The sequence below is a fragment of the Zootermopsis nevadensis genome, unplaced genomic scaffold, assembly GCF_977971745.1.
Source record: "Zootermopsis nevadensis isolate Lab colony 2312 unplaced genomic scaffold, Znev_1.0 Znev_ptg000025l, whole genome shotgun sequence".
NCBI lineage: Eukaryota > Metazoa > Arthropoda > Insecta > Blattodea > Termopsidae > Zootermopsis > Zootermopsis nevadensis.
Window position 1 is genome coordinate 4,753,757 of NW_028259157.1, and position 17,918 is coordinate 4,771,674.

The 17,918-nt window shown below is 39.8% G+C and overlaps 1 protein-coding gene across 2 annotated transcripts in view; it reads right to left on the minus strand.

Annotated features, from left to right (window-relative positions):
- LOC110828229 (mitogen-activated protein kinase kinase kinase 1) overlaps positions 1–16,874 on the minus strand; it is a 30,958-nt gene extending 14,084 nt beyond the window's left edge. For both annotated transcript variants that reach the window (XR_015537069.1, XM_022060748.2), the window contains exons 1-4: positions 16,618–16,874; positions 9,604–9,823; positions 866–919; positions 40–159 (exon numbers count right to left, since the gene is read on the minus strand). Coding sequence is in view for 1 of the 2 variants with exons in the window: in XM_022060748.2 (XP_021916440.1) it covers positions 40–159; positions 866–919; positions 9,604–9,777 (348 nt within the window). In the remaining variant the exon portion in view is untranslated. The remainder of the gene's footprint in view (positions 1–39; positions 160–865; positions 920–9,603; positions 9,824–16,617) is intronic.
- Between the last annotated feature and the right edge of the window lie 1,044 nt (positions 16,875–17,918).

The following is a 17,918-nucleotide window of genomic DNA, read 5'->3' on the forward strand; positions in this document are numbered from 1 at the left end:
TCTGGTGTTAAAGTACTAAAATTAAAGTAATGTACTTACCGATCGAGGAATGCTGGGCGATCTCTTTCTTGGATGACTCCCCTCCCCCATACCAGATCCCAGGATAGGGGGAGGGGTCCTGCAGCATCGGAGGTGAAGAGCAGTTGTTTTGTTTGATGCCTGCAACAAAATGCACCAACATTTCAAAGTTTATCTCCAGTAATAATTCTATCCACCTATAGTTGAAATGGCCTAGAGATTTTCACAATGGTGAGTCTGAAGATGGCTATCTTCTGGGTTGTTTCCCTGATGATAGAGGCAGTAAGGACCTCTGAAACATCAGTAAACTTCTACCAGGCTACATGGTGCAACAACCCAGAAGACAGCAATCATCAAATTCCAGACTCTCAATATGGTTACCATTGGTTAAACTGTTGGCACCCTTTTTCGGCCATCATTCTTAATGTCACCAAACCTGAATCAATGAAAAAGCATTTTTGTTTCTTTAATGAACTGGCTATTAAATTTCTTTGTTTTCTGAAGAAATATAATACAAGCTTTCTATCACATGAAGTGCAGAATTATTTATTCTGTTTAATGTTAAAGAACTAATAAAAGAACATGACTAAGCCAGCCAGCCAACCAAGCAAAACAACCATCCAACTAAAGAAAAATAAACTAAACTAAATTAACAAATGTATACTACCAACACAATATTCTTTCAGTGCTTGTAATCTCTGTCAACTGAAATCAATCTATATTAATATTTCCCAGACCCATTTTAATTCAATCCATTCATTTCCATCTTAACCAAGCATCACGATTAGTGTTCTAAGGTAAAACAGAAATTTTTATGAATCCCGAACCAACATAACATTCGACTAACCTGACTGGAATGTTCAACCAATTCTGGCAAACCCATCAGTGGGTGACGGGCAATCTGTAACAACAAATACAATTACATTAAATTAATGTGCGCATTGATACAGTAGCTCTTATATCCAGGGCTTAAAATCTGGTTCAGATGCACTGTGAGGGGGATTTACACTTTTAATTGAAACACTTTAATAAATGGTTTATCTCGGATGCCATCACATTTGTACCTAATAAGTCAGGAATTCAACAAAAACTACAGTGATTTATATCAACAAAATTTTATAAACAAAAATCACTGATGGGAATTAATCCACTAAAATTATGAAAATGTAACCAGTGGGTCCATTTCAAAAAGAAAGTCAATGCAATGTAAGTTGGAGATGTCTTCCTATGGCATTTCCACATTCACAACAGAGCACTCCCATATACAGACAACAGCAGGATTTCTGTATGTAAACTGCGATTGCAATCGTACCCTATACGGTTTCTTGCACAACAACATTCTCTTTATGTGCATGCAGGTGTGATTGAGCTTTCAGGTTTAACTAGAACATTCCAACCTTTGAAATTACAACTGTGTAAGAATTCTATATTCCTACCCTTAACAAAGAAACAAAACAAATAATGTTAAATGAATGTAATTTTGGACATGTGTGCAAGATAAACAAGGTAATTAGTAATGGAAATACAGCACTTGAACTGATAAGAGGGCACAGAATTCAAATTTCAAAAGTAATTATTCATTCACACAAAGAACTTGTGGGATCGGTGAAATGCAGAAAATGGGCAATCATTACTGTTAAGAAAGTGATATTTTCCTGATCTATGACAAATGATGATGATAACAACAATACCGTCGCCATCGTCACCATCACCATCATGAGATTTTAGGTTCTCATAGTGGCAAGCATGAAGATGACTGTTGTCTTGGAGGTAGCATTAGCCTGGTAGAAGTTTACTAACATTTCATAGGTGATTGCTGCCTCTGTAACATTAGTAAACTTCTACCAGACTACACAGCACATCCCAAAAGACAGTCATCTTAATCATTATCAATTGCCTGCTTTTTATCTCCTCTTTATATGTAAAAATATTCTCTGTAGTATTTCATTCCAAAATGCCCTCAACTGATATCCTTTCCCTTTGAGCCAGACATCCATATAAAACACGACACAAAAATTATAGTTTCGCTGAAATGCTCAATTTTCATGTCCTTCTAGAAAAGTAGTTAAAACAGACTGTGAAACTCTGACATGGGAAACAGGAAAAAATAAAAAAAAGTCATGTGGAAACACCGGGAAAGGGCGCTTTTTGAAAGACGGAGATGATGAAGAATTACAACAATGACGGATATCAGAGAAACATAGTGTCCGATAGAAACTGGCTCAGGATAGTGTCAGATGCAGATGGCTGGCACTGATACTTGCAGTTATGTTGAAACTTGGGCGCTATTTCCCGTCAGCTCATAAAACTTATAAAACAATAACCGGCGTCCCTGTCAAACATGTTAGCACTGTCAGCCAGGCTAACACTCAGCCGGAGTTCGAATACAAGCGGAGATTTTTCTCTTCGCCATCACGTCCACACAAACTCGCTTACAATGGGGATATAATGGTCGAAGCGTGAAGACGACTAAACGCCGTGACCTCGAGTGTTGTTGAGTTTTAATTCCAGGCTACCTCCAAATATCAATGGCGCAGTGCGTAGGTGCACGCAACTTAGATCTTACTCGATCAGTAAACAAAGGCAGGAAAAGTTGTTTCATTGTCGCACGATGAACAATCTGTCGGTGGGCTACATTATACATACCGGCTTTAAGGGAATTGAATGTTTATATAACAGCAGAAGCAAAGTCCTGTAAAGTCTAAAAAAATTACTTCGATGATTGCAAGTTTTATATGGAACCTGATGGCTGTGGATAGAGAGGAGAATCGACGTAACGTGATGACGCAAGACAAATACAAATCGGTCTTCGGGTACGCATTTCGCATCGTCTTTGCACAATCAGACAGGAATTACAAGGCCGGAAAACCTTCCCGCGTGCTTTTATAAAATCTATGGATTTATTTAATAAAGCACTGAAACTTAAGCTATACGAAAGTGAATTTGCAGATGGTGGAGACGACTGTCTTCTGGGTTTCTAAGCCGCGTAGTCTGGTAGACGTTCACCGACGTTTCAGAGGTACTTGCTGCCTCCATCTTCAGGAGTCACCGCCCTGAAGGTGGGGGGGGGGGGGGAATACTTGCGAATGAATATAACGTGTATTCGGTTCTAAATAACAGAGTCCAGCAACAAGCAACACAGGATCTATGAATGAAGAAAGTGAGCATATGTTAATACGGGGAAATCTAAGAAGCTACTACGGGCACAAAATGAGAACATAGTCGTGTTCCAGGCTGGAACAAAGGAACACAGCATATAGTCCACAGCCACCAGGGGCTTTATGTTCAGTTTTCTTGCACAATCAACATGGCTGTTGCGGAACAAGGAGCAGCAGCAGTTATTGATATTACCCAGGTTCACGCGTTTTATGACCGGCCTCTTTGAGTACGTGACATGGCACATGCAACTTTTCCAACTGGGGCGAAAACTGGATAAATATGTAACCAGTGTACTGCAAATGTTATGTTTCGGCTAGTTAGACTATACTTTCATATTCTGAACGTGATGCGACATGGTTATTCTTCTTTAGAAATTTTAATTCTAGTCGATGAAGCATGCGATACTGGGCATTTAGAGCCAATGAGATCAAAACCACTTTGCTTTAATTAAATTATTTTGTTTTAGTACAAATAGTAAAATACGTTAAGTTCTCTCATACTTAACTGCGGAAATTCACTTACGACATAATGCTTGTCATCAGTGTATTCGCCTTAAAAATGGTTATAAGAACTTTATCTCACATCATCTTTGACTCAATTATCCTTTCAGTTCTCGCCTGATGATGCAGTTACCAGTTCCTACACGTGGACTTTGTGAAAGAAAGAAAGACCAACTTACTCCACGGAGGAAAGTTCTTACTGAGAAACTGACAATCGTTCAGGTGGCCAATAATTACCCGACTTTTATGAAATTAAAAACTACAATACCGTGACCACATGAGCCCGACACTGAACCTTATCATTATGCAGCTTAATTCAGTCAACATCCTCATATCCAGTTTCTAAACGATAAATTCTAATATCGTCAAATCTACACCAAGTCTCCCAATTCCCTCATCTCTTCAATTTTTCCAAACTAAAATAACGTACACATTCCTCTTCTCCCCAATGCGTGCTACATGTCCTCTCCCTTTCACCCTCTTTGATCAGAGCACGATATTTTGCGAAGAGAACAAATAATCAGATCTAATCTCGTGTAATTATCTTCGCCCTTTTATAAATTCTCCCTCGGGACCAAATTTCTCAAACATCCCTCACTCTCTCCCTGTCCCACCTTAGACTGAAAAAAGAGACAGCGAGAGATAAAACGCTGTTGGGTACCGAAGTCTCTCGCGCAAAACCTCTGCGGAGAGGGAAAGTATGTGAGCGGTCTTTAGCCGCTGTCGTCAAAAACGCCGCGATCGTGCGGCAACTTCACCGACACACACGTTACGCATCAAGTCTAAACGATATGTTGCAGGCGAAACCCGAACGTAGACGAATCCCATCCTGTTTAGCTACCATACTCGAATAATCGTAAATTTCCACCTGCCACTATCCAACGAAACATTAACATTTCGAAAGCAAAGCATCTGTTCATTTCCTTAACGCCACCAGAACAGTAACAAAAACACGTGCATTTTCAAACATATTTTTACGTATTCGTTAATACTCTGTACATGAACACATCTCTCGGCTTGCATCATTTGGGAAAGCAGAACTGTTTCAGATTAAATTTGAATTCAGTGTCTGTACTAGACGAATCCGAGGCGATTGCATTTCAAGAGAATACATCGTACAAGAGTGCCAATGAGATTTCACTGTGAACTAATACAGAACCCAGGGGATCTTCCGGAAAGGAAGTCCGAATATTTTACGAAATTTAAATGTGAGGTAGAAGAACTTGGCCAAGTGTGACCTATTCATCTGTTTTAATGCAAAATAACTTTTCTCGCGGCGAAGGAATAAGAATTTATATGCTATAGAAATGGTGGATAGCAGAAAAATAATGTCCAAAATTTATACATAGCCCGTACACACATTCCCTGTTCAAAATCATACACATAGACTACACAAATATTTTATCAACAAGGAGCCAATCATCCCCCACACGAAACGTCATAAAATGGTTTTCTCATTAAGTTATGGAATTTGCTTCCTCACCTTATTTGCATGAAACTTCAAGAAAGCGTTTACAATACCACAACCAAAGAACATAACCTTATCTGAATCGTTACAACAATCCATAAAATATGAATGTGCAGTCCTCTCTCTTGTTCCATAAACACATTAGATATGGACGTAGTTACGTGTGAGACACAAGCCTTTACAACTTAGCTGTGGTGTTCTCTGTGGTTACGATGGCATGTAAGAAGTATTACCATCATTCTCACAACATACGCAGTCGAAAAAAATGCAATGTTTATTAAAGTTTGGTCCGCAAACTGTAAGAAACAGATTCTTTGCCTTATTTAACGACAGTGTTTCAACCGTGGAGGTTACATAACGTCGGATACGACGTAACGATGTTAATGAAAACCGAATATTTTCCAGAAAGCAGTCATATCCTGTTTGAAAGCTCGTAAATCTGCTTGGACTTAAAACAGAACGTTCCCCTGCAGATATCGAACCGACTATCCCTTGAATGCATGTCTGTGTCTGAAATGCTGAACATCCAAAACAGCTAAGCGATTGTACGTTCAGCTCATGACGTACGTCACAAGACCAAGAATCGAGCAGGTCTCACAAAATGTCATTTACTTCTCGGCCACAACAAGGGGCATCCTATTCTTTATTGCAGTTCTTCGAGACAAATGCACTGACATAGGGCCATACGTACGTACACAGACATATATTCCGGGACCAAGGCGTTCGCCGTGTTAGCGCGGCTAACACTTTGAAAAACTAAAACCGAAAACGTTTGTTTTACTTGCGTGGTTCTGTGGTACTCCATATACCGGAATGCGGCGAGCTTAGTCCTCAACTAAATGGTTAACAACGCCAAGCTGGCTGCAGCTGGTTAACGATACCTTTTATCTGATCAGTTCTGTGTTCTAGTGTAAGGAGTAGCACTGAACTACTAAAGGTAGGCAAAATATCCGTCCCTATAAACAAGTCTGATTGCGTGCGTGTGCCCGATAGTCGTTATATCAGGGGACAGTAAACTACAGTCCGAAAATAAATTAATCCGGCCAATGGCAATATTTACATGTTAATGATACGGCCTATTAATAAATATTAATCTCACACGCAACACAGAAAATGTTTTGCAACAGAAAAAATAAACATAAATGTACGTTCTGGGATCCGCAGTAAGTTATACGTATCAGTTTTGATTTATAGTTTGGGATCCACTCCAGATTCGGTTTAAAGCTCCTCTTCCTTCAAAATCCCTTCCTACTCATTCAGGACCATCTTCCCATTTAATTAGACGCTAAACAGACGCACAGAACGTGGCGTGTAGTAATTAGCACTCTTCGAATCCGGCAAATGATCTGACAACACTTTTAAAACGGAAAACCGGTTCCTTCCCAACTCAATCACAATCACCCTACCTTTCGACCTATTACGCCTATGCAGCTAAAAATGAATTGCTAACCCCAAAAAACCAACAAAACTAATCCATGTACTTGAAACAGCGTCATTAAATAATCTAAACTGGTATTCTGCGGTCCGGGTATCGCTGGGTGACTGGCGTCGGTTGGAAACTTTATCCAGAGCCGAACACTGGCGAAAGAAAATGGCCAAGACGCAGACCTTGCTCCTCCCCATAACTTCAACTGTAGAGGTCGTGTGTGTGTTTACAATCTGCCACTCACGAAACAGAGATCTTGCGCCTCAACAAGTTTATCCGCTGGCAGTATTCTACACCGACTAGAAATGTGGCATCGCTGTGCTGATCACTACGCTGTTGGTCTTCTACGGCTTCGTCTCACGTCTGTCAGCTTCTTCAACGGGTTCATATGGACACCCAATTCACAAGTACAGTCCCCAGGCGAATTCCTATACACGACTTTCACACAGATCACAACAGCCTCCATCCAAGTTCTTCACTTTACTAGTACGAAGATGGCTGTCTTCTGGGTTGTTGTGCCGACATTTCAGATAAAGCAGGCAGCAAGGACCACTGAAACGTACGTCTGCCAGACTACACGGCGCAACAACCCAGAAGACAGCCACCATCTTCTTCCATTACGGTATCCGTCTCAATCAATACCTTGTAACTGACTGATTAAAAACCAGCGTCGTTAAATAACAAGAATTACTGTGTTCTTTCTTATGCTACCCCAAGACAACTTACAAGCGGCGCTTCCTGACACACATCTGTAATTAATCCACGGAGAATAGTCCTTGAAAAGCAGGTAGTACGCTCAACTAGGCAAAAAGCTAACAGACTTTCATGTCAACCGAAAGATACGGAGCGTCTCACCTGTCAACACTGCTCGACGCCGAACATGTTTCCTGTCGTAAACACTTGTGGCCTGAAATTGTGTTACTACCTGGTCTATTGTCTAATTCGGCGTTTCCTTGTCAGGATACCCATTTCCAAATGCTTCACGAGCAGCAGCAAAATATTTCGATGTGTCATAATGTTCGAGGATTAACACAAGTTCCGCTCGTGAACACATTTTATTCGCGGGTGCAAAGCTTTTGGGGAAATGGTGTAAGCAGCGTAATAACGGTGACCTTGACTCAAGTGTTACGGCGGACCTGATTAAAACCTCGTTTCTGTACCGCGGTATAGTGACCGGGACAAAACCGTGCGTTCCACGCAAGTTAGAAGTAAAGCGAGAGAAAAACAAGAATAATTTTCACAGGAAAGATCACTGTACCAAAAACACATATCCCGTTGAATTCTGTGACTCTTGCCTCAAATATTATTAGGCTTAGACGCCATTAGATTGCAAGGAATTCCACACAGTTCCTTACACAACCAAAGGGTCAACAAGAACAAAATCAGTCCGCAGACTCCCATTTGAGGGCAATGGGGTGCTACTGTAAACGTTCGGGTTTCATAAATGATTCTTAATTTAGTGACCAACTAAGCGACTATCACCAATTAGCCATCATGATCACATTTAGTCCCTTAATATAGAATACAGTAACTGATAAATCCCTACAAATAAACGTGGCTTGCGTCTAATTAAGCAATTCGAAATAAAACATATAAATTGGAACCATAATGGCCCAGTTACAGCGGTCCGTAAAATAACGTAATTCCACCTGAAAACGTAACTCGTTTTTGACACATATCTTAAACAAAGCATCATCAGCATTTACAAGCTGCAATTTGCAAATGCTCCAAATCTTGTAAAAGAAATTCCCAACTCACAAATGTAAATTGCCGTTAGGCTGCTATAGGCAGTGTCAAACATTATTTATTATTAACCACGGGACCGAGGAAAACCACGAAATCTCGTAGTCAAAGAGTCTTCGCATCAAGATTCCATCTCCTGAACACGAAGCATGAAGCAAACTGCAACAACGGCCACGCCGAAGTGGACCTCAAGTTTCAATCGCTTCATGTTCTCCTTCCACGGTGTCTACCACACCTTGAAGACATGGGGCGTATTGACAAATCTCGAAACGTCTACAATTGACGAACTATCTGAATATAAATCGCAACGTTTCTGGAAAGTTTCCAAGTGTTAACAAATGATATGCGAAAAATACTTCGCGTGTGCCAAGTCACATGCCAACTGGTTGCGTGCTTACCACATACCAGGTATAACAACGACCTCTTAAACCATCAGTTACATTTATATTCACGGAATTTAACGGGAATTTACGTCAATTGTAATCGAATGTACATAAGAACATCTAGTCAAAATTTCACACTACACGCGTGACCTAAATTCATGGCCACAATTTTACTCTGACGGGGTCTGTCAGGCACTTCAATTCTATGCACACGACCGAAAGGGATGAAAATACACGCAAACATTTACAAACCCTTCTTGACAGCAACTCCAGGGGCTGAAATGGCGGTTCTATCAAGTTTTACACAAAGAAACTAAGTGTGGCATCTCATATCGCATTGTAACTTCCGATCACTTCGGCCAATCGAAGACGGGTTTAAGCAATCGACCAAGGAAACTGGGGACCCTACGTAACATTAATTCCGATAAGAATTCAAATTACTAGGTAATCAATCAAAATGAAAATTCCTTTTCTGTGTAACATACCAGCAAAATCTAATAAATATTTTTGAACACGTGTTTAGGCACATAACTTATACGTCAAAACCAGTTTCTTTTGAACCCCCAAAAGCCGTTCATTTGTACATTTTAAAACCACATTTTTTGGCTCCACCCGGCATTAGCGGGCAAGTAGCCTAATTAATGTTATCAGAAAACATTTCTCTATTACGCTAAAATTATGTTTCGGAGCAGAGGCAACTCTGTACTATGCTAAAATGGGCGGAATTTTGTGACACGGCAATCTTCCACGACTACGCCGCTGATTACGATTCTGGGACAGAAACTTTGAGAATTAGCATGTTCAAGTGTCCAGTAACTTCGCCTATGCAGACCATAAACAGAAAAGCTTACAGACACATAAGGATGCGTTCTGCATATACAAAAATGGCTTGATTTCTACACTCACCATGGGTCCTCTTCTGGCAGCAGTATCTACAGCGTTGCCTCTCCGAATCCTTAACTTGAAATTGTCGAGGCTGTTCATCCTAGAAGCTGGGTTAGAGCCACCAAACACAACCTCTTCCTCCGGCGAGTCGAGGTCGAAATCAAGGCAACATGGCCCAGCCGCGGCAGCGGCCATCTTGCTCTTCACCTCGCCACTTCCCCCTGGGCCCACCCGCTGCTGCCTATGAACATTAAAAGAAGAAAGACTGAACGTATGTTTACTCTCCACAGCAGAGTCGTTGCCCGCGTATCTGAGTACGTAATGGGCGTTTACTTTCTGCTGCACATTGTTTCGAGCTGTAGGCCTAATTATTGGGATTTGAATCGATAGACACGATGAGAGGAGGAGGATAAATCCTTCCATTTTGATTAAACATGGACTTATGTTTACTTCTCCAAACGGCAGGAAGTGGGCGATGTTTTAACAGTGTTATTTACCGGACCCCACCCACGATGGTTTTTATATTAGCGCTTTATAATATTTCTCGTATGAATAGGGGAGTTAAAAACGGATGCATACACGGAAATTGGGCCCTCCTTAAATACGAGGGCTTCACTTACGCAAACTGTTAAGATGTGTTTATCAAACAGCGAAAGGCGCGTATGTACAAAATTGCAACAAACGCCTTAAACTCCTTCCCTTTGCTGTACAGATACCAGAACTTCATTAACTTTTCGGGACACGTTGCACGCATTGGGGGGGGGGGGGGGTTGAGAAGGAGAAAGTCACCTTAAGAAACACCCAGGCACAAATGTGAGGATCGTTATCAAAATGGATCTTTTGGAAATATGGTTCGAAGGTGTAGATTTATTTCATCAGGACAGAGAACGATGGCGGGTTCTTGTGAACAGAATAATGAACTTTCGGATTCCGTAAAAGGCAGAGAAATTCATTAACTGAGCGTACGAAGAGCTTCTACAACATTACAAGAAGAGTAGTTTTCATTTCATGAGATTTCAGGCATAAAGAACACCTTGTAATCTAGTAGAAGAGTGTTTGGATGGTTGTGATGACAACTTAGAATGTGGGAATACGTTTCCTTCGCCGGTTTTAAAATGTCATCCAACCATTCTTATACCTGAGGAATTGGGGAAAAACTATGGAAACAGCAGTCTGGACAACCCGTCTCCGGGTCGAGATTCAAACTAGAGATCTGCGGAATATGAATCTCGATTTCTGACCACACGCCTACGTATTCTGTTAAAGATTCCGATTCGACTGAAAGCCCCCACTTACAACGTGGCTGCTGGTAGCGTAACCTGAAGATATTGCGTAATGTTTTAATACTGGTCTAACGTGAAGCGCGCATTTTGTGAGTCTGCCAGCACAATAAATACCATCAACCTTCGCGTCACTTGCCTGTCAACTGAACCTGTTTATGGTCAAGTACCTTGAAAAACCACAAGCACTTCATATAAAATTACTACCAATTTGAAACGTAATGACATCCTTTTACCTACCACCTGAGCCATTAACCTTGAAAGAAGAATGTGTACTATTTAAGCATGGAAAGTACAATACTGCAGGCATACAAGAACACAAGCGGCATTGACATGGTCCTCAAATTTAGGGATCAAACTGACCGGTTGCGGGCTGGACTACGGGAGGTCGTCTATACAGTGCTACTTCCCCCAATACCTCATCCTCCTTGACTCGATTTTCCTAATAATATTCAGAGCAAAGTACGAATTATGGAGCTCCTCAGCGTGCAATTTTCTCAAGTCTGTGTAAAACGTATGTAGACAACAACCGAATGCTGCCTCAGCAAATGGGGTTACACCTATTCTGTATGTCAATAGATGGATTAAGAGATCTACTTCGATTTATTTCACAATTCTGAAAGAAACTGGGGTGAGCCTCCGATCCGAAAACACTGATACTACAAATCGAAACTAAACACCCAGAAAACACGTTATCAACAAGCATATTCCTGACGCGAATTGGGTATTTTAATTGGACGAAACGCCACGTCACTTACCGAGTTTTCAGCCTGAACAGCTGCACGTGCTAAGTTTATTTATGGCTGCAACTATGCATAACAAAATCAATGGAATGTGACTTGCAGTCCAGTCCACACACGGTATCTTACAGGTGTGCGTATGAACAAGAGAAACGTAACAAAACAGCAAAATGCGCTGCTGACATTGTGAACTTAAAAGATAATTTATTACAAAGATTGGACGTTAGTATACTGCAGTTTGCGGTTCCAAAATACTTCACCTGTCGAGTTCAAAACATCTATAATTTCTCTTAAATTAACATTTATGACCTGAACTTTATCTTACAAGACGAACCATTCTGGAGACAGTACACAAAGCGTTATGGATTGTCGCGACCATACTTAAGCCACTTCCGAGAATTTATAGTTTTCCACTTAATAGCAGCATAGCAAAGAAAGACGCAAATGTTAAACAGAAATTGTGTGCGTTTATGGCACGTCAATACACACTAAAATTACAATACATTGGAAGCTACCGCCATGAAATCGGTTGTGGCGCAAACTTGACATCACGCTTAATTCGTGGGGCTACCTTTATAAACTGAGACCACCAGAGTTTATAGTATCGTGTCCTAATTAACAGCTAATATAGTTTTAAACAGTGTGGGTCGGTCTACATGTAAAGTGTGTCGGTCAGAGCAAATAAGTGACAGTAATTTTACAATTTCCAAAATAATTATAAACTTTCCTCGCGAGGATGTCTGGACCGCGGCCACTTTCCAACACCCGTATTTGCTTGCCCACGAACTACTGGGCTGACGGCGACACGCACTTTCAATAAGTGAACTGCTATTATCACGTCTGCAACAGCTACAGCCCCACACCAAACGAATGATTTAATACATTGACAGAAAAACAAAATATCCTTCGTGTTATTTAACAAGGATGTTTCATCTTCAGAAATTGCAGATCGTCACATAGCGACGCCATGCTAACTGACGCTCCGTGGAGAAGGATTTTTAAATAGGCAGCAGCAACCTATATTTAGGCTAATATCCCGGCATTAGCCATGAGAAGAGGCATTAAGGAACGGAATTTTCCAGACATATTCATTGAAGGCCTACTTGCAAATGAACTTGTACACAAAGGGAAAGTGAAGGTTTGCAAGATGAACAAGTCTCTTTTGCGAGTCAATCACAAACTTGAACTGTTAGACCCACGTTCGTGACAGTCTGCTTCATACCACTGAGGAAAATACTGACATAGTTGGCCTACATTAAAATAGGTCACAATATCCCCCACCCCCCAATCCTTTCTACTGCAATTCACAATCACACCATTTATCATGTTATGCCAGATAGCCATTTCAGTTCGTGTGCCGTCCTTAAATAAAGTACAAAATATCTACAAAAATACTTGGCCTAATTATTAGCCTCTAACATGAAAGTATCAGACATGCCATGCAGTGAGTTCCGTACAGCACCAGAGATCCTATCTACATCAGATGCTTTCGATGCGGCACATTTTAAATAAGTATACCAACAGCCATGTACCGAAAACCAAGGTCGCGGCGAAGTCGTTAGCACTCCTATTTCGTATTCGAGGGTGGGGTGGGGGGAAATTTTTTCCTTACTCCAGGAAAATTCCGAGATTGTACCTCAAATTATACACCTTTTTCCACATCATTTCCATATTACAATCTACTGATCATCCTGTCATCCGACGGTACAACCTGGGCTATTAACACCGCTGTTAAATAAACCATAAACACATACTGAACGACAGAAGGATCAACTACAATTAAATCACCATGAAAACTTAAAATTAGTTACTACAAAATACTTCACTTGGTTTTGTTAGTGAGTTTACAGACAAGTAAAATGGGTTTTAGTTCCAGAATTGTGTGTGTATACAGTACCTGTATTGCAAAATTAAAATAAATGACAATGTGACGCTAAAAGAAGATGTCTTACAAACGTAATGCATGTCGCCAAACCAACTGTTGGTTGATCCGGCAGAATTGACAGGTCAATGCTGGGGGAAAATACTGTAGTCTTGGGAGACTTATCGAATCATAAGCGGTTACATTATCTCCAGAAATTTAGATAGAAATAGATACGCAGATATAATTTTATGGTAATGACCATCTGGGTCTTAATCCAAGTTCCATCACTTTCTATTGGACAATGCTAACCTAAAAGCGCATCTTGCACTCGGACTAAATTACTGTTAAATGGCAACAAACAACTCCCCAAATTGCATGTTCATAATTTAAATATGATTTAGTCAAGTCTACTGCACTGGTACATGCAACTCTCAACAAATCAAAACCCAAAACATAAAAATTATGGTTAAATTCAACTTAACTTATTATGTGCTAGTCTCATTTTCTCCACATCAAATGCAGTATTTATGACACTGGTCTGTTTCAACCAACAAAAGAATATACAGGCAATACAATACTGAGCAATATATATCAATGTGATTGCATGATCCAAAACCAGCCTACATCAAAAGACAGCATAATGAATGCGACAGTACAAAACACTCAATGGTTACTCATGAAATCAATAAAGACAACTTAATAATGCAGATCAATCCAACATTTTGAAGTTAGATCCATTCCAGCAATATCAAGACATAATGGCCAAAGCAACTTCATATATTTATAGAATTAAATAATTAATAAATAAGCAGAAACGACATTTAACTAGTTTTAATACACATTCTACACTTTAACCCTACATGAGGTTCTGTGCCATTAAAAAATGTGAATGCCCAGATTTTAAGAAGCTAAGCTCCCACTCTGGCCAACATTCTGTACTTTAACTTCGCTGTAGCACAATGGCAAACAATAAGTTCTCAAGTCTGTAAGTAAATAATCATTCTGTATAAGGAAGGTTAGGTTTGGTTTTCTGGCACATTTTATATATGTGCCTTACAAGAACAAAAAGCCCTTCCACATTGAATGTCATACAAAAATCATATCATAATGCCAAGGTCAAAGTCCTTCTTGAGAAGCTGAGAGTATGCTCAGCTAGTCAACAAATCCCAAGCCTCTTATCGAACATGAGTCCATATTCTCAGAAGTTCACCACTTGTCCCTATCCTGTGCCAGATAGATCAAACCAGTCCATACAGTCCCTCCCATTTTCCTAAGATTCATTTTCATGAATACTACACATAATAATGTGTTCCATACATGTTCCTCAGTCTGGGGAAGTGTCAAAGAAGAGGCATGGAATCTCACTAATTTCCACGATGCAGGGTCTATCATGTGAAATTAATATTTGCTCCGGTAGTCAAGGATTTTCCCAAACCAAAGGCCCATTACAAAGTCATAAGAACCTCTACCCCCTTCCCTGTTCAATCATGCGTACGCTGAATCCAGTCCACACACTCACACCCATTTAAATCACACTAAATTTATATAGAATCTAAGGAATTTACAGAACACACATTCAAAGCATACAGATTTCACCAGCCTAATGTATTGTACAGTGTCCCATTTAATATGGATTCTGCCATGACAAACTACCAAGAAATGAGTTGGTCACAATACAGAACAAAACCATCTTATGCTAGTAGGGACATTCCAACTTACTTAGGACACCAGATATTTCAACAAAGTAAGTTCAAGATCATGTTAACTTCTTGAACCCAAAAATGTAACAAACTACCTACACCTAGTAACCACAAATAGAAACAATGATTATATCTGGTCTATTTACTAAAGAAGTCATAAAAGCTCACTATTCAGCTCAAAAAGAGCAGAACTTATGTGTGAACAATTGGGGATGGTTAAACACCCCTTCATCTGTTCAATGCCACATGTCTATCCTTTCTGAGCCAAACCTTTGTCACAATCCTTATGCAAATAATGACTGAAATTATGAACGTTTTTGAGCAGGGAAAAAAGCAGACAAAGCAATCATGATACAAGATGCCACCATCACATCAAAAATGAAGGAGCTGAGAAAAAAGTAAAAACATAATTTCTACCTCTGGATAGTCAAACACAATATTTCGTTCATAGACATTCTAAAAAATGGGCATACTGTCCAAAGTTATAAACCTGGGAGCTTGTGACCACCTAAAGAACATGAACTGTCACTGGTTCCAACACAAAACATACCATTAAGTGAAGATGGCTGTCTTCTGGGTTGTTGCACCATGTAGTCTGGTAGAAGTTTACTGACGTTTCAGAGGACCTTGCTGCCTCCGTTATCAGGGGAATCGCCCTGATGATGGAGGCAGCAAGGACCTCTGAAATGTTGGTAAACTTCTACCAGAATATATGGCACAACAACGGTGAACACAGTCAAACTCACGGCCATGAAAACCTCAAATCCTAACCACTAAATGTTTCAAATAGTCACCTTTTCCTCACATAAGTAAAATCCAAAAACATTAACATGTTAATAATGGTTATAGTTTTATCATTAGCTTTGTATGCTGAGGTCATTAATCAGGTACAAATCCAGCTCTCTTACATACACCTTAAAAACCTGATGGGCCAAAACATTTTTTAATCATTTCCCTTCACAATCAAAACAATTAAAAATAAGCCTTCTTGAACGTAATTTGGTGAAATGGTGTTTTGGAACATAATTCATACTAGATTGAGAAGATACAAGGCAGAAATGGAATTCTGTTTTCCTTTTATAACTTTCTGTATTTGGAAGTGTATGCTCTAGGTTCAGTGCCCCCAAAACTATTACAATTGCAAAACGAAACAAAGTAGCTTTATTTGTGCTATACAATCTAGGAGAGACGGGAAGAATAGGATGGAAAGCTTCCCCCCCCCCCGGGCCCCAAAACTCTTCATTCGGGTAAAATTCAGTATATTTTTATATTTAAGCAAATGCTTATTATTGATTATTCCATCACCTAAATACTCAAATTACACTGTGCAAACCAAGAACAAAAGTACCTTCACATTTCTTAAATAAAAACGTAACGTTCAAGCAGACCGCGGTCTCTGTATCACCACACGTTTTTTTCAAATTAACATTATGATATGCAATGAAACCTACCTTATCCCGTCGACAATCTTACAAATTCCATTTTTCACAACAGCACAAACAATATAACGAAGTTATAGACCAAATAACTTATCACAAATGCGCGCAACACAACATAGCAGTCCTCACAAAAACACTTGAAATTAGCTTCGGAATCAATGCGCCATCTCGATACTCCAAGGTTAACAAGACAGAAGTAAGTTCCCGCTTGCTCCACCAAGCACAGTTCATGCCACCGGAGCAAGTATGGTACTGTGCTCATACCGTCAACTCCTTACTCTAGCATCGTAATTTCAGGTCTAGCCACTAGCTGTTATTCGCCATATTGTTACATAAACTGCGCCTCTACCAAAAAAGAAGTTGGAGAGTCCTTGGAAATCAAAGGCGAAACCGTAAAACATTAGTTACCAGTATGCCGAACTGAATGGGTGGATATTACCCGCTATGTTGAAATGGAAGTTTTGTCCGTGAGGTTTCTTTGACAAAATTCTACACAAACCTGATAATAAAACACAAATATGTAATAAAATTGCGGCCAATATTTGCACCTTATTTCAAATTTTGTAGCAGGAGATTTCTAAAATAACATATACATAGAAATTTATATAATACGTGCCTAGAAACTCAAACTGAATATTTTAAAGGTAGTTTCCATGACGAACAAAATCCTGAAAGAGAAAAAAAATGATCTGAATTAAGTTCCATAGGGCAGTTCAGAAAACCTTAGAATTTCAGGGCATGAGCATCCTCTATTCTGCTTAGACAAAACACGAGTAAATCAAAACCACATAAAACACATTTTCGTTGGATTCATCAGGAAAAGGAGGAAAAAACTCCTTATAGGAAAATTAAACAACTTATTGTGACATGTAGCATCAGCAAAAACAGACTATATTCCTGAGAGCAATTTGATGTATCTGGGTTGTTGCACCATGTAGTCTGGTAGAAGTTTACTGATGTTTCAGAGGGAGGTGCTTGCTCCCTCCATCATTAAGGTGATTAGTGGCCTGATGATAGTTGTAGCAAGCACCTCTGAAACATCAGTAAACCTGTATCAGACTACACGGCACAACCCAGAAGACAGTCATCTTCATATTCACCCATGAGAACAAAATCTTGCAAGTAGGTGTTTCATTCACATTCACAAATGTGGGTTTCCACTTATCATTTAAAAACACATGCTGGCAGTTTTCAAGAAAGGTTTGTAAACAGATTTCCAAATTATGCAGATCAGTTCATAATAATTGTGGATAATGCCATCACAAACTACTCAGGCTCATCCACCATCTTGTGCACCCCTGTAAATGTGGACA